General features: G+C 56.4%; 1 protein-coding gene across 1 annotated transcript in view; it reads left to right on the forward strand.

Moving 5' to 3' along the window:
- The first annotated feature begins 282 nt into the window (after positions 1-282).
- Positions 283-22,003, forward strand: part of CREB3L1 (cAMP responsive element binding protein 3 like 1) — a 31,568-nt gene continuing 9,847 nt past the window's right edge. The window contains exons 1-4 of the mRNA XM_040980336.1: positions 283-488; positions 16,712-16,940; positions 18,587-18,780; positions 20,792-20,870. Coding sequence (XP_040836270.1) covers positions 387-488; positions 16,712-16,940; positions 18,587-18,780; positions 20,792-20,870 — 604 coding nt within the window. The 5' untranslated portion in view covers positions 283-386. The remainder of the gene's footprint in view (positions 489-16,711; positions 16,941-18,586; positions 18,781-20,791; positions 20,871-22,003) is intronic.

A 22,003-nucleotide genomic window follows, 5' to 3' on the forward strand; every position in this document is an offset into this window, starting at 1 on the left:
GCCGAGGGAGACGCGGAGGGTGCCGAGCCGCCGGCAGCCACCCAGAGTCGGGGGAGCACTCGGGGGAGCCCACCCTGTCCGGGGGGGCTCCTCCAGCCCTCAGCCCCACCCCCGGGCTCCCCATGGACGCCCGCTGTGCCCCGGGAGGAGCAGGAGGAGGAGGAGTCGGCTGAAGGCCCGCGCTGCGCCCCTGCCCCCAGGCCCCCCAGCACCCCCGGCCCGGCCCGGGGCCGCGCCGCCTCGGCCCGCCCCTCCCGCGGGGCCTTGGCCCTGGACCTGCCCCCCGACCGGCTCGCCAGCGCGCAGCAGGAGCTCGGCGCCCCGCGCCGCCGCCCTGGAGTGAGGGACGCCCAGCCCGAGGGGGGTCCCCCCACGAGCCGGTCGCGATGGACGCCGTCCTGGAGCCCTTCCCGACCGACAGGCTGTTCCCCGGCTCCAGCTTCCTGGACCTGGGGGATCTGAACGAGTCGGATTTCCTCAACAATGCGGTAAGAGAAAAGGGTCTCCCTCATTTTTCCCTGTGCCCCAACTCGGCACTTCGCGGTTCCGGGACAGGACCCCGACGGCACGGCAGCGGGCAGGAGCCGGGGAGGGGGCTCGGGAGGAACACGTGCTGAGTCCTGAGATGTCCACCCACCCCCCAACACACACACACACACACACACACACACACACACACCGGTTAGACCCGAGCCTCCTGCCGACTCGGCGCAGAGACACGCTAAGTAGCCGACAGGGTATCCGGGGCGTCGGAGAGGAGCTGGACAGACACCACTCCCGCGTCCCCCAAGCCGTCCCTCACCCACCCCAAGGGTGCCAGGTCGAGATTGGGAGCGAAGTGGTGGCACCTTTTCCTGCGCCCCCTTGCTGAGTTGCCGCTGGAGGGCGCGCAGGGGCGCGTGCGGAGTGCCAAGGGCTCGAGGCAGAAACTTAGGGGTGCTGCCCCAGCCGCCTTCCTTGCCCCGGGGTGTCAGGCCTGAGTCTCCCCTAGGGGGTGGGGCAAGGGGTCGGGGCGGCCCAGTGCGCTGGCTCGGGCGGAGGGAGGCCTTGCTCACCATCCTCGGGTCTCTGGGGGTGCTGCTCCCCGACGAGGTCCCCTACATCTTGCTAACTTTCTCTCTCTCTCCACCTCCCCTGTCTGTCCCTGGCCCTGTCTGTCCGACTCCTCTTTCTCTCTTTTCCCCTCCCTCCCTAAGGAAACGTGGCTTTTCTGGCTCCTTCCCTCCCTCCTTCCCTCCCTCTCTCAGGCTCGGCCCTAAGGCCTTCGTGGGGGAGGGGCAGGGCTCAGGAAGGCAAGAACATATTTGGGCTGGGGAAGAGCCTACTGCACCCAACATGTGGACTACCTGGGGAGCCTTTTTGCTGTGTTCCACCGTGCCAGGGTCTCTAGGGCTGCCCTCTCCTTCCCCGGACTGAGTTGAACCTGGCCAGGCCCCTGGGTCTGTTGGATTTTCCCGTTCAGTGACCCAGACTGCAGACAGACCAGAATCTAGTCCTGCCTCCTCCGCTGCCCTCTTGGGAGCTGGGTCCATGCCTCCGCTCCTGGGCCTCAGTTTCTCTGCCTTGTCCAGTGAGGTCAGTTGGGATCAAGTCTTTCCTGGGCCTGATTCTGGCACAGCTCAGAAGGGGAGGCCCTGGGGGGCTCCTGCTAGCCCTCCTGGGTGGTCAGAGGGAAGTGGGGCTTGCAGGAGTTCACACTGTCCTGGGGCCAGTTCCCCTGCCCCCCACCCACCCCCACCCGTAGCTCTGAGCTCGGCCTTCTAGTGAACTCTGGGGCTTGCAGCCTCTTTCTGCTGCTCCATTCAGCCCCGCAGCCCCAGCTGCTGGCCTGGGGCTCAGCGGAGAACGGAAGGAGGGTCCGACAGTGGCATCCAGCAGCCCAGGGGACACGGGGGAGGGACAGTGCTGCATGGGTGGTGGGGAAGGAGAGGGTGTCTAGGGTGGAGAGGAGAGCAGGCTCCCCAGTGAGCCAATAGACCCTATGGTCCTGGCTGGTGGCTCAGAACAGTCACATTTCTCCTAGGCTTTGGTTTCCTCTTCTGAAAAATGGGACCATTAGAACCCCCCCCCCCACACACACACACACACAGCATTCCCAGGGGACTTGGCACTGGTGGAGATGAAAGGGGGATGGCAGAAAGAACTACTCAGGCAGTCGCATGGCCCTGAGCAAGTGCCTTTTTCCTCATCTCCAGCCCTTCTTTCCACCTTCAGGCCCACAGCTGGGATGTCGTGTCAACCCAGTGGCCTGCGGATGGGGAACGGTCCCTTCGGTTCAGGAAGGGAAGGCCCAGTGGCTGGGCCTGTCAGTGTGAGAGACAGGAAGGAGGTTGTTCACCACCCTTCAAAAAAGCCCGGTGAAGGCTAAGTCAGGTGGGAAACACGTGCAGGAGACAGAGCTCAACACGCACGCACGCCCTGGGGACTCCAGCTCTGCAAGAAGCAGGCTTCCACTTGGACAGGGCCAGCCGCCTGCACACACAGCCCAGGCAGGTGTGCTAGGGGACAGCTGGGGGCTTTGCTTGTCCTGTATGAGGACAGCTCCAGGATCTTACAACCCGGAAGATGCTGCTCTTCTTGCCAGCTGTGGGGGCATCTCCTCCCTGTCCCTCCCCCAGCTGCTACTCTCTCCCCCACAAAGGCTCTGATTGGGAGGGTGTGGGAAAGAGGGGGAAGAAGAGCTGTGTTGTCTCAGAGGGGGAGTAGCAGGAAGCTGTAAGGATGTTTGCCCAGCACACTCATTCACTTCCCAACAGCTGGCCAGGCCAGGTGTGGGGGATGAATGCAAACTCTGGGACCAGCCCTAGGGACAGGGGCTGCAAGGGGCAAGGGGATGGGGGCGGGAGGGGGTGGTGTCATATCAAGCAGGGCTTCCCCAGGGCCTCAGCCTGGCCTCTGAGCTCATCCTCCCCCCCACCAAACCCTCCCACCTCCCTGCCCCAGCCTTTGGGAGATTGAGAAGATTAGAGAAGTATGTGTGTTTGGGTGTTCCTATGTGGGTGGGCCTTTACCAGCTCTTAAAAGGGAGGGTGGGGTGTATGTGCGTGTGTGTGTTTCTCTTTAACTTCTCACCAATAGGAAGAAGGGGGCCAAGGCTTCTAATCTCAGAGTAGAATCCACTAGAAAAACAGACCTCAGGGATCGTGCTCAGAAAGGACACCTGTTCCTGGACCCATGCTGGGTCCTCTAAGATCGGGACTCTAGCTTCCTGTGCACTGCTGTGCCCCTAGGACGAAATGAATGAATGAACTAACAAATGAGGACCCAATTGGTCCCACATTTTTTTTAGGGGAGGAGGAGAGGCAAAAGACTCCTCCCATGTGGCTCCAGTCCTCAGAATCCTATAGCTCACACTGCCTGTGACAGTCACCAGGGGCTCCTGGTCCCCAGTGATTTGTCATTGTCTTCAGCCACCTGCAGGCAGCAGCACAGTCCCCTGCAGCCCAGCTCAAGGACAGTCTGGCGCTGTCTGGCTCCCAGGGATTTGAACTTGCAGCTCAGACCTCCTTCTGAGCAACGGTTTCTCATGCTGCCACCTTGTTGGACTTGCTCCAGGGCTCCCGGATCCAGACTCACCCAGTGCACAGCTGAGCTTTTCCGCAGACCAGCTAAGCTGGCCTGTTGTCCCTCCAGCTCAGCATGGCGGCCCCGGTTCCGGTGTCAAAACCTCCCCCAGCCACCTGAATTGGGGCCCCAGTTCTCTGTTTCAGACCGAAGCTTTCTCCATAGTCCTCCTCCCAGGTTGCAGTTATTCCATTGGCTCGGTGCCTGCTTCCTCCCTGAGAAAGTTCCATGAGAGCAGCCTCACAGCAGCTGTGGGCTTGGCCATATAAACTGAACACAGCGCTGCGGCACTAGGCAGGTGCTGGGTAAAGGGGAACAGCCGCACACTGCAATCAGCCAGAGAATGAAATATCCAGTCCCATCCCAGGCATAGAGGGGTTCTTGTGGGATCCGTGGGAACTAGTCCTTTTTGGGTGCTGTGTACCAATCCAGCAAGCACAGAAGTCAAGACCAGGAGGCCAACAAAACTAAAATGATCCCCTAGGACCAGAGCTGATCCCTTCCTCTACCAGCTCAGCAAAGATAAGAGTCGTACTCATTTTTCACTAGCCACACTGTAGTAGACTCTGTTCTATTTCAAGGGCTGGGGCAGTGCCTGTCAGGCAACGGAAAATGGCTGAAAAAGCAAGACAGACTAACAATTGCAGAAGAGGCTGTGTGTGTGTGTGGGAGGGGGGGGTCTCAGGGTCCTGGCCCCAGGGTTCTCAGCAGTAGTGGTGGAGGGGTGCCAGAGCCCAGGGAAGTTCTTGTCCATCCTTGCTCTCTGTTGGATCAGCTGGGGATCCCCTCATTCATTCATTCCGATGTACGTCTCTTGCTTCCACCACTGAGCACTGAGAAGGCACCTGCACCAGGGACCGCTGGATGGAGAAGACACATCTGGCCCCTCTGGCCACTCACAGCCAAAGGGGAGAGAGCCAGAGAAGGCAACAGGCAACCTCTTCTCCATAGGAAGCTGTTAGGCTGTGAACCACCAGGAGGGGCCCTGAGCCAGGCCGGGCTTGGTCACAAAAGCTCTCTAAGAAGGGGACCTTGACACCTGCCACCCCAAAGTCTTTCATCCATGGTGGCAAAGGAGTATTTGCAAGGCACTTTGGTAGGGGTTGGGGAAGACCAGGCTATGTCCCTTTTTCTGAGTGTGGATGGGCATGCCTGGCCCTAGGGAAAACTGAGAGTTGGGGAGGTAGAAGGCAGATTCACTCTGCAAGGCCTGGAGTCCTGCAGAGCAGGTCAAGGAGTGGGGTAAAGAAACAGCTAGAAGCCAGTTATCACTCACTGTGGTTCTGGGATGAGTAAAGTTTGAGCTCTGGGCTCGGAGGGACCCCTGTTTTCATCTTTACTGCCAAAGCACTGTGGATGCTAAAGCTTTAAGGGTGAACCAGAACATCCCCACCCCCCACACACATTCTTTGACCCTACACTCCACCCATGTCCTCCCTTCATTCCCCCACCCCATGACGCCCCGGAATGCTGCCAACCCCCCCTGGGGACTCAGGCCTTCACTCTCTGGAGTGGAGCTGGAGTAGTGGGAGGCTCTCCAGGATTCCCAGGAAGGTCCCATGTCCTGCCTGACCTAGCTGCTCTGCCTCACCAAGGAGAGGCAAAAAGATACCTCCCCTTCTTCTCTTTCCTCTTTTTGGGGGTCTTCTCCCTTTTGAGGTGCCGTAAGCACTGGCATCAAGGCCCTTCCTGCAGCATCTCTGCCTGGGTCCTGGCTTGCCCTTGAACCTCCCTCAGAGAAACCAGCTCCAGATGCTGGGGAACAGGCTGTTCTTCTGGAAGTCTCACAGCTCCAAGGGGGCAGGATGGAGGAGGATGAGGAAGATTTGGGCGGAGCTCTGCTCCAGCTGGTGCTCCATCAGTGAAAGCCCCTTGAACAGGCAGTGGGGAGGAGGTCAGCCAGAGTGAGCATCCCAGAACCTGGACCAGGCAGGACGGCATGGGGAAGAATGTGGGGGAGGGCGTCTGGATCAGAGGGAGGTTGGAGTGGGGTGAGATGTGACCCAGAAGTCTGACCCTTGGAGGAAAATCAACAGGCATTGGTTTTTGTAGAATGTTTGGACCCTGAACTCCAGGTCCCCGACACGCCATGTCACAGCCAAGTCCATAGCTAGAGCAGTAGTAACAGCTTCCTGGCTCGGTGTACCTGTTCCCCACCTCTCCTGGGATGCGGCCCTGCTTGGCCTTGAGGCCATTTCACCATGGCCAAGGCGGCTCATGGGTCAGGGCTGGGATGTGTGTTCTGACACAGTAGCAGCCACTGCTCCCTCCTCCCCTTCCCAAATAATAGAAACAGTTGGAGTAGTGGGAGGTGTGACAAAGGGGGCTGGCCCATGGGCTTCCCATTGCCAGCCTCCCAGGTCACCTGCTGTGTCACAAAGGAGCGTGTCCTCGGGGGAAGCTCACTGTCCTTCAACTTCAACTAGACAATGTCTCCTGAGGACAGGCAGTGACATTCAGCTAAGTATTTGGGGCTATTTCTCAGCTCCAAAAGGTGTCTATTGGGAGGGAGGAAAAGGTTAGAGGGGGAGGAACGGACGAATGGGTGGGCAGCAGGAAGGACGGAGGGAGGGCGGTAAGGAGAGGCTCAGTGGGTAGACAGGAGAATGTTTTCCCACTCCCAGCTCCTGGCAGGCTTCTGTTTAAGGTAGATTGATGTACTCATTCATTCAAGGAGTGACACTTAGGCTAAGCCACGCTCCTTGATCTTTTCTCGCCCCAGCCTGTTCTGCTGGAGAAGCAGTAAGCTACAGACCCTGAGTTCACCCCAACTCTGAATGGATTCCTATAGGAAAGTCCTGAGACCAGGTGCCCACTTCCGACCTGGCCTGAACAGACAGCGAGACTGACAGACGAAGAAGCCTCAGCCCAGGGAGCAAGGGCAGCCAATTACAGCCAGAGCCAGCAGCGGATCCAGGCTGCCACACCTGGCACCTGCAAGATCACGGACATGGGTTTTAAGCTCTTCCAGCTTAGTTTCTTCATCATAAAGTAGGAGAGATGGGGAAGGGGAACTTAGGGTGCCAGGGGCTTCCTCTCGACAGTGAGCCTAGCCCAGCGCCTGGCATGCGTTTTACGCTCCCCAAGCTGTGGCAGGCACTGACCTGGAACTCCTTGCCTTCTCTAGCCCTGACCGCAGGGACTTCCTTCAAGCTCTTGTCCTTGACAAAAGCCAGAAATCTTCAGGTCCCTTCTCCGGGCTGTGTGTCTCTGAGCATCAAGAGAGGGTTGGCCAAGGCAGGAACAAAATCTGGAGCGGCTGCGTAGAGATGTGACATTGGAGTCAGTGCTGTTGTGGGTAGCAGTCAGAACTTACATTGAAATGACTCCCTCACTTGGGCAAGTGAATGAACACAGGCAGGCTACTTCTTGGCCCCAGCATCCTTATCCATGGAGTAGGTGCGCCAACAGCACCTGCTTTATCTCCTGAGGTTTACATAGGAGCCTGTGTGCAAGGAACTGGCACAGAAATGGCTGCCACCATTATGATTATGGTCACTGTTGGTAAACTTTGTATGAGCTAGACCCTGTATGAGGCCCTGCAAAGGGCGTAGTGGAGGAGGGGGGTAGTTAAGGTTAAAATCTATCCCAGGTTCTACCTTCAGGAATGCTCAAGTTTAGCAGGCCTAGCCAGGACTCTTGAGCTGAGTGGTCAAGGAAAGCTTCCTGTAGGAAGCTGTGTGGGAGCTGGGCCTTCCAGGGTGGGAGGGGTTGCAATGAAAACGCAAAGGGCAAACACGTATCAAGCCGACCCAGGGGTAGGGGGGATGGTAGATGCAAAGACCCTGAGACACCGTAGGAACTGGAAGCTTGTGCAGCAGGCAGGAGGGAACCGATGATGGTTCCTGCCTAGACAAGATGGTGGTGACAGCTCCTTGGAACTACTTCGGCACTGGGAGATGGAGAGCCTGCTGGTTGGTGGGGGTCCTCCCCAGAGGAGATGGACCTCGGGAGACCTGCCAGAGCTCGGGACAACCCAAAGCAGTGGCGGACCCCAGCTCCTCCACACCTACCTTTTCTGGCCACTGACTTTCATCCCATGCCCTGAAATGACTCTCACACCCACGCAGGAGGAACAGCTCCCATCTTGATGCTTCATCTTGGCACCCTGGAACCAGGCTGGCCCTGGGGAGGCCCAAGGCGGCCCTACCCTCACAGAGGCACGGGCTGTCACCCTTTAGATCTGGAAACTCCATCCTGAACTGGGTCCTGCCTCCTAGCCCAAACCCAGGACCCTAAAATCCCCCTCCCCACCTCCAACTCCCTCCCTCCCCTCTGATATCAACAAGGCTGGGGCGAGGGGAGGCCAGCATAGAATGATGTGAACCTTTCGCCCCAACCCATCCCAACCTGGCACCAGGCCTGTTCGGCCCTCCCATCTATGAGCTGGTGCTAGTTGCCCACAGCCTCTCTCTTCATGCTCCAGGAGGGAAGGCCCTGCACTGCCCTCTGCCACCCCCAAGCCTTCACCCCTTTCTCTCCAGGGCTGCAAATCAGTTCCACATTTGGGATCTGGCTTGCAGTGTCTCTCCTTGCCCTATGAAGTCTGGACTCCCAGTTCCCGCCCAGCTTTCCACAGCCAGCCTGGAGTCCCTGGTCCCTGCAGAATGCCAGGGAGCACCGTCAGAGGGTTGGAGGGTGCACTGTGGCAAGGGACCAGGGACTGGAGGGACAGCGGAAGGGGGCAAGGCCCTCCCAGCGGGTGATGAGAGGGCTTGAGCGGGGGGGGGGTGGGACGCAGGCTAGGCTTGAGCAAGCTGCCAAGGGCATGAGGGCTGGGCGGGGGTAGATGGTGGGGAGGAGTGGCGGCTGGGAAGGAGCGAGGTAGCTCCCAGCTCAGCACATTCCTGAGACATCTGGCTGTGCTGGAAGGCCCCCAGCTGGCCTGCGTGGCTGTGGCTCAGGCTTCTCTGTGATGTCAGAACCCAGAGTCCCCCCCTCTTCTGGATCCCCCCAGCCTTGGAGGGGGAACACCCTAGGGCTGAATGGCAAGGGATCTCTTCCCGGGGCAGGGGAGTGATCTCATCTGATGTCCCTGGGCACCTGATGCCCTGTGGGGCTGGGCACCATGGATTTAGGAGGCCAGTGCAGGGGAGACCCAGGGAATTGCCCATCTGACCAACTCCAATAACTGCTTGCTGTGGGCTGTTGCCAACCACTCCCTTGTTCTTGGAAGAGAGAGAGAGAGAGAAAGTGAGAGCAAGGCAAGCAAAGGAGTCAAGGAGACTGACTGCCCTGAGCTGTGTGATCCTGGATAAGTCAGTTTTCCTCCTCTATGAGCCAAGCAGTGGTGGCCGTGTTTGGTAAGAGCCGTGCGTTCCACAAAGCGTTTGATACATGTCATCTCATGTCATCCTCATGGTAACTCAGCGGGAGGGAGAGACAGAAAGACTCAAGTTTTAGAGCTGAGTCTGAAGCTTGGAAAGATTAACCTACTTGCCCAAGCCTACACAGTATGCAGCAGAGCCAGGATTATACCGTATCTGCCTGCCCACTCCCCTCCCCTACCCCACCTACCCTTTGCCCTTGACCATTGAATTGCACTGTCTCAAGGAAGGGGAGGCCATGGGTGGACCCAGGCATGCCAACATTCTTTGCAGCTCTAATTATCACTTTTTTTTTTTTTTTTTGCCACCATGAGGCTGTTGGGGAAAGACAGGGGTGGACATAAATTATACATTGGGGTGGGGATGGGGAGGCAGCCAGCTTCCTCACTGGGGAGCTGGGAAGGTTCGAACCCCAGGGGTTCCAGCCATAACCAAATCCCCAGGCAAGCCCAGGAGTCACCAGTCTTCCCCTCTCCTCCCCCAAAAGGAAAGTCATAAAGATGGAGAAAAGTTGTTACTGCTTCCAGAACTAAAATCCTGAGGACAACTCAGACAGGCCGGGACAGCGAGGAGAGCCAAGGCTGAAGGGAAAGTGTACAGAGAGGGAAGAGGCCAGGAGAATTCTAGCCAGAGCCAGGAGGTAGGCTCCAGCCGCCCAGGACCTGCCAGCTGGCCAAACGCCAGGAGCTACTCTGGCCAGTCAGCCCCCACTGTGCCTCTGCTTCTACCCTTGGATTTGGCCTAAAAAGTTTTCAGAGGATTCCTTCGCTAGTAGTCAGTGGGGTCTCTGCTCCCAGGTACCTGGGCGTGCCAGGACCAAAGGCCACAAAAGGCTTTAGGGAAGAGCAAATCTGGAAAGTGGGTACAGCAAGCCCCATTAGGAAGGAGCAGGGGAGAAGGAGTCCAGGCACATGGGACACCTTGCCTAGAGTGGGAGTCATCTGACCTGGGCATACAGAATGCAGGACGGGGGTACCCGGAGGCCCTACCACCCTCCAGTCACTCCCTGACACACACCTGCTGGATCTAGCACTCAGTCCCTCGGCAAGCATCAGGGGCCAGGCACAGAGGCAGGGGGCTGGGCTGTTTCAAGCCTCACTGGGGGAACTCAGACTGTGTTCTAAGGACAGGAGGGAGGAGGCATTGATGGAGGTGGAGCAGGAGAATGATAACATTGGTTTTGGGTTGAGAAGATTCCCCTCCAGGAAGGAAGCGAAGCAGAAAAATGCTCTGGCGAGGTATCGCGAGATAGGAGATAGAAAACCTGCAAGGAAACACAGTAGGCGCTCGGTGAATGCTGAATGAATGGGCCAACGATGATGAGTCAATGGATGGATGTAATTCACCAAAGGCCCCCAGCGCCAGCCCTGGCACTTGGTCCTCAGTGTCCTGAACTGTCCCTCAGGGATCCTCTGGCCACAGCCGGGGAACCAGCGTCTCCAGCAGCCAGGCCGTGGGCTGCCATGCACTCGGTGGTGCCAGTCCCAGCTAATCCCGGCTCCAGGCGGTGGCGTTCACTGCCATCCCTTCCCTCCTGTCCAGACGGTGCCTGGCGCCTGCTCCAGGGCTGGGCCACAACTCATGGGCTGCCTACTCAGGAGTTGCCAGGGGCTGGCCGGGAAACTGAGGACAGAGCAAGATGTGTCAGGAATGGCAACTGACTTGGCTGGGTGTCGGGCGGGGTGGGAGGCTGGGCCAGCAAGGTTGGGGGCTGCAGAAGATGCCCACCCTCTCCATAATTTGTCAGATTTTGCCCCTCCCTCTCTCTCCTCCACCTTTCTTCAGCACACACTGGCACGACAAAGCCCAGTCACCATGTGGGCCACTCCTCCAGTCCCAGCCCTCACTGTCGCTGTCACATGCAAGCCCTGGGCTCCCAAGTTTCCCTCCCTGGGGCTCCCATAGCTTGCGGCATGCTTAGTAGAGTCAGCATTGAGTCCTGCAGACAGTGATGTGTGGTGTGTGTGTGTTCCCATGCCTGGGCTGATCACATGTGTGTGCATGTCTCTGACTTCCTGTCTGGTTAGTCCTATCTGCTGAGAGTCCTTGCTGGGTCTGTGTCCATGCCCTCTAGCATGAGTCCACCGGAGCTGGACAGCTGCTGGTCCTGAGTCTGCGGGACAGCAATGCTGGTGAGGCTGGAACAGTGTGCTCTTCTGAACCCCGGTTCCCACCAGCTGCCTAGGCGTGTTAGTGGAGAAGCTGGCTGCACCCCTTCCAGTCCCCAGAGCAGTCGGCATAGGGGACAAGGACCCAGCTCTCTGAGGTCTGACAGCCTCCACTGTCCCAGACACCCCTACCTCAACAAGAACACAGACCAGAACGGATAAGGAAACTGAGGCCCAAGGAGGAGCAGCCCTGAAGGCCTGAGAGAGCAGAGTCTTGAACTTGGGCTTCCTAAGACTGAGTAGGGGAGGGGAGACTTTACCCCTCCAAAGGACAAAGCTCTAGGGAGACAAGTCTTGGACACCTCTGGAAACCCCTCCTCCCACCTCCAAGGACCTGGAGGGATGATGCTAAGGAAGAGGAGGGCTCACTGGCCCCTGGATTCCCCTCCCCCTCACACGCAGGCAGTGGGCACGGCAATGACTCAGCCCCTTCAGCTTGAAGTGGGGGCAATTTTCTAAGTGACCACGAGGCCAGTAAGCGTCCGGGAATGTACGGGTCAGTGTGTGTTTGGAGCCCAGGGCTCTGTGGGCCCAGCCTGTGGGGAGGGGAGGAAGGAAGAGAAGGGGAGTCGGGATTCCTCTCCCATCTTCCCCCATGCTCACTTTCTCGGAAGGAATGTGTGGCCTCGGGATTCCCGCCCCCCCATCCCTCAATCCACAAGTCAGCCTGGACCCACTCGGGTTTCTCCCCTCCCTCCGCCCTTCAGCCTGGAACTAGGAGGGGCAGAAGGGGTGTCAGGGTGGGGGGTGGGGTAGGGTCCCAGGGAGGGTGCGTACTGGGGGTGAAGGTCAGGGAGACCCTCCCCCACCCCCCGCCCTGAAGACCGTAGAGTCTCACCCACCCTGAGCGATGTTCCCAGAGACAAATGGGGGGGTGGGGCAAGCTCGGAGCCTAGACCCCCTTCTCTCACTAAAGGCCAAGGCACACTCCTCCCTCCGCCTCCTGCTCCATCCGTGCGCCCCGGGCTGCTGCGCTGGAAGAACAGTGAAGGGAGCGAAGAAATTGGGGGCCTGGCATGACCCCTATAACTGAGTTGGGGACGGCAGAAGAGACCGCCCCCCCATCATATCCACATTCCCCAGCTTGCGGGCGGGGGCGGGACGGGCTACTGACAAGGCTCTCAGGCCACTGTGGGACCTGGGCTGCAAAATAAGGATCCAGGCGGGTCATAGGACACTGGGCTTCCTCGCCGAGGGCCTGGCACCTGCGCAGCCACGATCGGCGGGGTAGGGAGACTCCTCCAGGCAGTGAGCTCCTCGCTTCCCACCAGGGAAGAGGCAGAGGTTCCGGCGAGGGGTTGCCCCCGGGGTTAACCATCTGTGCACTGCATTGGACCCAAGGGACGTCTCCGGTGTTTCCAGGGGCTGGTGCGGGAGGAGGCATGCACGGGCCTATACAGCCCCAACGGCCTCCGGAGCGCTTTCTTGCCAGAATGTGCAGCCATCTCTGGCTACTCTGACCGCCAAGAGGGAGCTTACATTGGCATGCCTATAGGAAAAAGTCTTGAACGAGGAGGGAAACGAAGCACAATATTTCCTTCTCCGTCTTCCCTCCACCGTTGCCTGGAGAGGCAGCCCTGGAGGACGTCACGCACGGACACGAGACCTCCGCCCCACCCACCGGCCTGTTGTGTGTGTGTGTGTGCGTGTGTGTGTGTGTGTGTGTGTGTGTGTGTCCCCTTCCTCCCACTACCACATTCCATCAGATTCTAAACCAGAACTTGGGTCTTGTGATGGAGGCCACAGGGGAGGGGCGTGTCTGGGGTCTCCGGAGTGCTTACATTAGCAAAAGTAAACTGGGGGGAGGGGCTTGATGTCACTAGCTCCCCGCTGTGACCTTGAGCAGAAGGCCTTCCCTCTGGACCTCAAATGGGGAAAGGGGCTTGGACCCTGAGCTTTCTCAAGCCCCGCTGCAGCTAGACTGATGATGTAACCCAACCATCACCGGCCCAACCCCCGACTCCCCGCCTGCTTTCTAAGGCGAGTTCCTGAAGGCCGAGCTCCCACGGTGGGTGGTGGGGATGGGGATGAAGTGACGTGTCCTCAGGCTGTCCCCCACCCCCACCCAGCTGCCCCTTGGCCGCCCTCCCCCCTTCCACTTGGCTCCGCCTGCCCTGGAAGCTGTGTACTGCTGGGTCCCAGCTGCTGGCTCTAGCAGGTGGGGCGGGGGTGGGGGTAGGGAGGGTAGTTTCAAAAGGGAGGGGGCCAGTCGAGCCTCCTTGTGCAGGTTCCCAGGGGCACCCCAAAAGGGGATCACTGAAAAGAACCTGGGACGCCTGCCAGAAACCCAAGCCCAGGTCCTAGGAAGGGGTTGGCAAAGCCTTATCAGCCAGAGAGGCAGCTGCTGGAGAAATAGCTTAGCCGCTGAGTCACGCTCTCCTCTCGCCGAAGCCCCCTCCCCCTGGGCGCGCAACAGGCCTGAGAGAAACAGGAGCTGGAGAGGAGGTAGGTGGGAGGAGGTGCCCCAGACTGGGCTGGTCCAGACTGGGGCGGTGTGGCCAATACAGCCCTGGCTGCTGCTGCAGCATCAAGTTGCACCTCCTAGCTCCATGGCTTCTGTCTGGGATCTTGATCATTCTTTGAAATCCTTCGCTGCAGCCAACAAGCCTCCTGGGCCTCAGTTTCCCTAACTGAAGAATAGGTAAAATGCTGGCAGCGCTGGGGAAAGTGACAGCTGTAGCGGGGGCACAGGGCGATGATGAGGATGGGTGTCTAGATGGACATGGGGGACGTGGCCATGGCGTAGGGGAAGGATTCTGAACACTCAGACGACCCCCTCACACACACTGGTTGCAAGCTCAGCTTGGGTCCCAAGGGCTTCAGGGCTGTGGATTACATCATCTTTTATTTTTTTTTTTTAAGGCTTATATTTATTTTTACTAGAAAGCTAGATTTATGGAGAGAAACAAAAAGATCTCCTATCTGCTGGTTCACTCCCCAAATGGCCACAACAGCTCCTCCACCTGGATGCAGGGTCCCAAGACTTTAGTCTATCTTCTGTTGCTTTCCCAGGCCACAAACAGGGAGCTGATGGGAAGTGGAGCAGTTGGGACAAGAACTGGCACTCATATGGGATGCCAGCACTTGGACGCGGAAGATTAGCCCGTTGAGCCATTGTGCTTGCTAGTCCCTCATCATCATCTTTTTTTTTTCCTTAAAGATTAATTTATTTTTATTGGAAAGGCAGATATACAGAGAAAAGGAGAGACAGAGAGAGGAAGATCTTCCATCTGATGATTCACTCCCCAAGCGGCTGCAACGACTGGAGCTGAGCCAATCCAAAGCCAGGAGCCAACAGCTCTTCCGGGTCTCCCACTCGGGTGCAGGGTCCCAAGGCTTTGGGCCATCCTCGACTGCTTTCCCAGGCCACAAGCAGGGAGCTGGATGGGAAGTGTGGTTGCCGGGATTAGACTGGCGCCCGTATGGGATCCTGGCACGTGCAGGGTGAGGACTTTAACCACTATGCTATCGTGCTGGGCCCAGCCTCATCATCATCTTAATAGTAGCGAGCCATCCAGCGCTTGCCAAGGACTAGACATTGGAAGTGTTCTGTGTGTTAATGTATGTTTGTGTGTGCTCATGTGTTTTATCTTCATAAGCCTATTAGGTGTGTGTTAAGCAACAAATCAATATTTAGTCCTCTTTAGCACTGCTCCGAGACAGGAACATTTATTTCCCCTTCTGAGATGAGAAAACTTAGGCGCACAGAGGTGAAGGACCTGGGCGAGTGGTGGGTGACTTCGGTGAGCTGTACTTGCAGGTGACAAGTGTCTTAGCCACTGCACAAAACACAGCAAGGACTTTTCTTACAGTTCTTCTGTGTGTGTCTTTTATTTAAAAGGCAGTTACAGAGGGAGATCTTCCATCGTCTGGTTCACTCCTCAGATGACCACTGTGGCTTGAGTGAGTGAAACCAGGAACTTACAACTCCATCCGGGTCTCCCAGGTGACGAGCAGGGGTCAACATTTGGACCATCTGCTGCTGCTTTCCAAGGAGCACTAGCAAAGAGCTGAATTGGAAATGGAATAGCCAGGACTTGAACCGGTATTCACCTACGATCGTGGCATTGCAGGGCTGGGCTCCACAGCGCCAGCCCCTTTACTATGTTTCATCCATAGAAGATTGTTTAATACTTCACAAGCCCATCAGGTTGGAGTTGTTCTCCACTCACTAGTCAGAGGAAGCAGCAAACTAAAAAAGTGAACTCGCTTTCCCAAGGTCATGAAGAACAATATATTTCAGGCTTTTGGGGTCCTAAGAAATATACAGTCCCAAGCAGACACACACGCACACACATAATGGAGATAAAAACATCCCCTGGTTACTTCACTTCACACTGTGCCGTGCACCCTGATGGCTTCTATTTGATTTTGCTTTATTTTTTCTGGACTTCTGGTCATGACCCACTAAATTGATTTCCCAACCCATTAATGAGTCACCACCCACAGTTTGAATAGCACTGAGTCATAGCCAGATTTGAACTTGAGAAAGCCGGTTCTGGGGCCTGCTCTCTCGGTTATGAAGAATGGCTCAGAACAGCCAGACACTGGAGGCCTTAGCACCGGCCAGGACTCCACCGCTGGGAGTACCAGATGCTGGCCGGGCTGCCCCGCCGCGCCCCTCTCTCCCCACACCCTAGCAAATGCTAATGCAAAAGTCACGGATCTTGACTTTGGCATACAAACCTGTTGGCCTAGACAGAGCTATGATTTTTTTTTTAACGATTTATTTTTGAAGGCCCTTCACAATGGCTCAGAGGCTGAATCCTCCTCTTGCATGTGCTAGGATCCCATTTGGGTGCCAATTCATGTCCCAGCTGCTCCACTTCCCTTCCAGCTCCCTGCTTGTGGCCTGGGAAAGCAGCAGAGGACAGATGGCCCAAAGCTTTGGGACCCTAAGCCTGCATGGCAGACCCAGAAAATGCTTCTGGCTCCTGGTTTTGGATCAACTCTGTTCCAGCCATTACAACCACTTGGGGAGTGGATGGAAGATCTGTCTCTCCTTCTGTCTGTGGATCTGCCTTTCCAATGAAAATGGATAAATCTTTTTTTTTTAAAGATTTGTTTATGAAAGGCAAGGAGAGGAACAAACAGAGATGGAAAGATACAAGACAGAGAAGTCTTCCATCTGCTGGTTTGCTCTCCAAATGGCCACACTCCGGACCGGGCCAGGAGCCCAGAACTCCATCTTGGTTTTCTCATGTGGTTGTCCAGGTACATGAGCAAGGAACTGGACCAGAAGAGGAACAGCTGGGCTTCAACTGGCACTCTGATATGAGAGACTGGCAACATAGGCAGTAGCTTAACCTGCCATGCTGGCCTTAACTGCTAATCATTTTTTGGTAGACTTCTTATCAGCCTGTAAGGGAAATAGTGGCCAATGTGACACGGTCACAGAGGGCTTGTTTCAGACGTCCTGCCACCTGCTGCAGGAGGTCTTAGTGGCCATCTGCTGCTTGACGTGAAGGAGATTGCAAGTGGCAGTGATGATGGCAGAGAGGGACATCCTAAGAGCTGGTACAGGTGATGTTGGCAGCGACCATGAAGGGATTGATGGTGACGAGAAAAGATAGGGAGGTGGTGGTGATAGTAGGGGGAAGGCCCTGCCCCTCTTTCGCATGCTGAACCACATTCCCTCTTCTCCTTTTCTAGCACTTTCCTGAGCACCTGGACCACTTTGCCGAGAACATGGAGGACTTCTCCAACGACCTGTTCAGCAGCTTCTTCGATGACCCCGTGCTGGATGACAAGAGCCCGCTCCTGGACATGGAGCTGGACTCCCCGGCACCAGGCATCCAGGCCGAGCACAGCTACTCCCTGAGCGGGGATTCGGCTCCCCAGAGCCCACTGGTACCCATCAAGATGGAGGACACCACCCAAGGTGAGTGCGAAAGGATCTCCCCAGGACGGCACATGTGCATGCTGAAGTCCTGTTACTAGTATGAGTGGCTAGAACAATGAACAGGATTTTATTCCTCTTTCCCTCCAGAGGCTAGCGATTAATCTACAATGGATTTCTTAATTTTATCATCTTACAGACGTGCTGCAAAAAGTTCATAGAGGGAAGAGCAGGTGTTTTACATAGCAATTGAGACCCCACATCAAATGCCTATTCTCCTTATCAGTGCCTAGCCCCGGCTCCTAACTCCAGCTTCCTGCTGATGTCGACCCTGGGAGGTAGCAGTGATGGCTCAAGTGGCTAAGTTCCTGTCATGCATATGGGGGAGCTGGACTGATCTCCAGGTTCCTAGCTTTGGCCCACTCCCTGTCCTTGACACTTAGGGCATTTGGGGAGTAAACCAGGGGATGGAAACACTCTCTCCAGGGACCAGCAAACCCACATGTGGACAGGCCTTAGGGCTGGGCTCTGCTTGGGAAGCATGAGCTACTGCTAGGAGTCTCGGGAATACCCCAGGGCAGAGACAAGCCCCTTATTAAACCCCAACCTTGCATGATCTACTGGGTTCCCAGCTTCCCACCATGTCCCCTCTGGCTTCAGCTAAGCCCCCAGAGACTGCCTCCTCTGTCGGGTCCCAGCCCTGGACTGGGCAAGCGGCAGGGATGTGGGCAGTCCAACTCCTGTGGCAGGTTTTCCATCTACCCCTGGTGGGTCAGGCCGGCCAACTCCTTGACCATCCCTAGTCTATTTTTAAAGCAATTTGTCTGTGGGCCCTTGCTTTGCAGGGGGCAACTTCCCAAAGACTGGCAGTGCAGCTCTGTAATTTGCAAAGATTATGGGTGTCCCTGCAGCCCAGAGACAGTATGATCCACAGCAGGGGGCCCTTCAGACTCCCAACAGGGTGGGCCCTGGGCAGCTGCTGATCCCCTCTGTCCACCCACAGCTGGCCATGGAGCCCAGAGTCGCCTCTAGCCATGGCCATGCAGGCTGCCTCCTCATCCTCTTTGCATCTGCTCTACTGGCTGCCGATGATGGGACTGACTTGGAGGTGGCCAGCCATGAGCACTCATTGGATGTTGTGGCCTGGTGGGGGCGGGGAGGCAGGGACCTTGAGCAGCCACTCCCTCTCCCACTTCCCCCAGACTCCAGACATGGGGAGAGGGGTGCCAGGGTCCTCCCATCCTTTCCAGCAGGTGGTTGTGTGGGGTTCAGAAAATGTTTCTTAATAGCAGTAATTGTATCAACCGGAACTACTGTTTTATCCCACATTCACTTGTCACCACACCCTGGGTCTAGAGCTTTATGTGCAATTTCCTACTTAATCCTCTAAACCTCTACCAGGTAGAGTCTCTTTCTTTCTCCACTGTACAGATGAGGCAGCTCAAGCCCAGAGAGGCTAAACAACTTACCAAAGGCCACATAGCCAATTTAGAGGGGACGTACAGGTCTTGGTGTCCTGGCCTACCCTGTAAGCAGTCCCAGCATCACCTCATGGGCATCCCGTCCCCGGCCTGTCCTCCTGGCCTTCATTCAGCCCAGAGCAGCCCCTAGGGCAGAAGTGGGGCTTAGCCCTCTGCCCTGAGAGTACCCTGAGCCTGAGTCCTGTCCCTCCTCTCCCCATCCCCCAGACGTGGACCATGGAGCGTGGGCGCTGGGACACAAACTGTGCTCCATCATGGTGAAGCAGGAACAGAGCCCGGAGCCACCCGTGGATGCCCTGGCCGCCTCCTCGGCCATGGCCGCCGCTGCCGCTGCCGCCGCCATGGCCACCACTCCACTGCTGGGTCTCAGTCCACTATCCAGGCTGCCCATGCCTCCCCAGGTGAGCCTAGGGATGTCATGGGGTGGGAGGAGGGTTCTGGGCATGATTCGGGGGAGGGGAGATACTGTTGAGTCTTCCTCTGGCCCGTAACGTCACAGAGACGTTACCCAGCATTGCCTCTCCCACGCCAGGCCCCCCTCATCTCCCTTGCGGGCTGACCCTTCACCCCCGTGCAATGCCCCCAAGCCCAGTCCCTGGTGCAGAGGAAAGCTCACCTGGGACTCAAGGCCAAAGTCTTAGAAATGGGCATAGCTAGGGGCCACTTCCTTTTCTCAGAGTTTCAGGGTTTCAAAGAGAAAAGACCCACATTGAAATGCAAAAATGGTGCTATATTTTGCTCGTTTCTGTTTGTGAGAGTAAGACGTCACAGTCTCCTGTCAAGCCCCCACCCAGGTCCCTGCAGGCACCGGACCTCTCCCTGCCAGGGATGTGAGGACCTGGCTCCCTGGCTCCTGGAGGCGGCCTCCACAGCCTCATCTTCAGCTCCTTGTGCTGTAAAGTGGGCATGAGAACCCCCATAAGCTCATCTAGCCTTGACCACATGGCTTATCAAGCCCCGCAGTCAGGCCTGAAGCTGGCCCCGCTCCCTGTCGCCATGTAGCTCATCCTATCAAACTGTGGGCAAAGGTAAGAAAGATGAGCCATTCTGGGACCCTGCCATGGTCCCAAGCTTCAAGGTTGCAAATGTGTAGGATTTTTTTCTTTTTTTAAGATTTACTTATTTTTATTTGAAAGGCAGAGTTAGAGAGAGAGAGCTCTTCTTCCATCCAATGGAAGCCAAGAGCCAGGAACTCCATCCAGGTGTCCCCCGTAGGTGGCAGGGACCCAAGCACTTAGGCCATCTTCTGCTTTCCCTAGCACATTAGCAAGGAGCTGGGCCAGAAGTGCAGCAGCCAGGACGCAAATTGGCGTCACAGGCAGTAGGCTAACTTGCTGCACCCCAGCACCCTCCCTACTCCCTCACCCCTAGGTAAGCTGTTTTGAAACCACCCATAAGACTGGCTACCTCAAGGAAGGCTGTGACTGGCAGTAGCAGCTGGGGTCTCCAAAGGTGGGGCCCAGGCCTCACGGGAAGGAACCTGAGGCTGAAGGAGTTTAATTTGCCCCCAAGTCACATAGTCAGAAATGATAGCATCACCTTCCAAACTGAGCCCATTCACTGTCCCTGTCAAATGAGGTCCCTGCAACCTTGTGGCAGGTGCAGGAGCCAGAAGCTGGCACTGGCAGAGTCCACAGTGAACCGTGTGACCCTCACAAACACCATTCTGCTTGACAGTCCTCTTGTCTGTCATCTGACCATGAGCTGGGCTAAAGGCCAGGAAGTCGGGAAGGTCTCAGCCACCTTGAACTTCCTCCAATTCTGGGTCCTACCTCCAAAGATCATGACCTCTTCCTGCTGGATAGAGACCCAGGAGAGATGGACCCCAGATGCAGCGCCCGGTGTCATGTCTCCCTCAGGAAGAATACCATTACATACCTGTTGATAGTCACATGTATGAAGCCATGCATATTCATAAAGCACGGATATAAACTACTAGGAAGGCATACATGTTAAATATGACCCAGTGGAGCCTTGCGTCAGACCTCTTTGGATTCTGCTCTACTTTATTCTCCAGGACTCATTGCAGCAGGAAGCTTTCTCTGGGCCACCTTCTTTGGCATCATTACTATCTTTCACTCTCAGAGCTATAGCATGCCAGACATGACCTCCTTCCAGCCCATGTACCCAGGCCTGTGTAGTCCCCCACAGTGCATGGGCGGGCCATAGGGAGCCCCCCTTCCCCATCCTCCACCCCTGAGCATAAGGTCGGAGCCATACTACCCGGCCACCATTGTCTTCTCCTGAGTGTGACTTGGCTCCTCCAGGCATCAGCCATGAGAACTCGTGCCTGCTCTCTCTGGGCTGTATTCGGCCACTCCCCACCGAGCCTCAGGGTGGGAGCTGAAGTGGGCAGAGTGATGGAGACAGTGCATCAGGCAGCTAGTAGAATTGTACCTGGCTCTTCCCCAGGCTCCAGGAGAGATGACTCAGCTGCCAGTGATCAAAGCAGAACCCCAGGAGGTGAACCAGTTCCTCAAAGTGACACCAGGTGAGTGTGCTCAGCAGAGGAGCTCCTCCCCAGTTGCAGAAGACAGCATTGCTTCTGCCTTGGGTCAGCCTGTCTCTGTACCTCAATATCCTTCGCCTCTCCCTAAATATCCTCTCCCTCCATCCAGACTCCCTCTCTGCCTCCAGTCCTCTTTTTACACAGCAGGCTACTGAGTCACAGTGTCATGGTATCACCAACCCCCTCTACCCTCTTCGCTAATTAGACTTCACATCCATGCTTTGAGAACCCCTCATCCGCTCACCCACTCACCAGTCCATACATCCACCCATCCATGCCTCCATTCATGCCCTAACACATCATCCGTCCATCCATCTGTCCCATCCAACCAGGCAGCCATCTGTTCATCAGTTCATCTATGCACCCATATCTCTATGTATCCATCCAGATCCACGCATCCATCTCATCTACCCACCTAACCATCCAACTCTCCACCCACCCACCCATGCACTGAATTTTGTCCATCCATCTCATCTACTCTTCTATGCATTCATGCATGTATCCATCCAATAAGAGTGCATCAACTGACATCCTTAAGTCCCAGGCTCTGCGAAAGTAGAGAGAAGGTAGTCCCTGTACCCAAATAGATTTCAGAGTAGTGAGGGTTGCAAACAAACCACTTGACTGCAATGATGTGTGTGTGTGTGTGTGTGTGGGTGTGTGCGTGTGTGTGTGTGTGTGTGTGCGCGTGTGTAGATGGCAGGTCCCTGGGAGGCCTTGGGACCACAGTTCCAGACCAGATAGGGAGAAAGAATTTCTTTCTTTCTTTCTTGGAGTTACCCAGAAGCTTAAAGGGGTAATGTAATATTTTCCACCCTACTTCATTAATTTATCAAGTATTGACTAAGTACCTCTTGTGTGCCAGGCCCTGAACTAAGTACTACAAGGGTTAGCATATATACAAGTTGAAGTTCATCCTCAGAGAGAACACAGGATGCATGAGGGAGAAAGGGACTAGGGCTAAGACCCCTCCCATTCTCTAGTCCTCCCACAAGCATCTTCCTGTTTGACGTTCCTTGCAACTGCCCGGGTCTGAACAGGGAGTCGCTTCCCCCGTGCAGCTAACTGCCAAGGGAAGTGAGCTGGGACAAGTACAGGGCACACAATTGCGCGCC

The sequence above is a fragment of the Ochotona curzoniae genome, unplaced genomic scaffold (assembly GCF_017591425.1).
Source record: "Ochotona curzoniae isolate NIBS_2020 unplaced genomic scaffold, NIBS_Ocur_1.0 contig_3432, whole genome shotgun sequence".
Taxonomy (NCBI): domain Eukaryota; kingdom Metazoa; phylum Chordata; class Mammalia; order Lagomorpha; family Ochotonidae; genus Ochotona; species Ochotona curzoniae.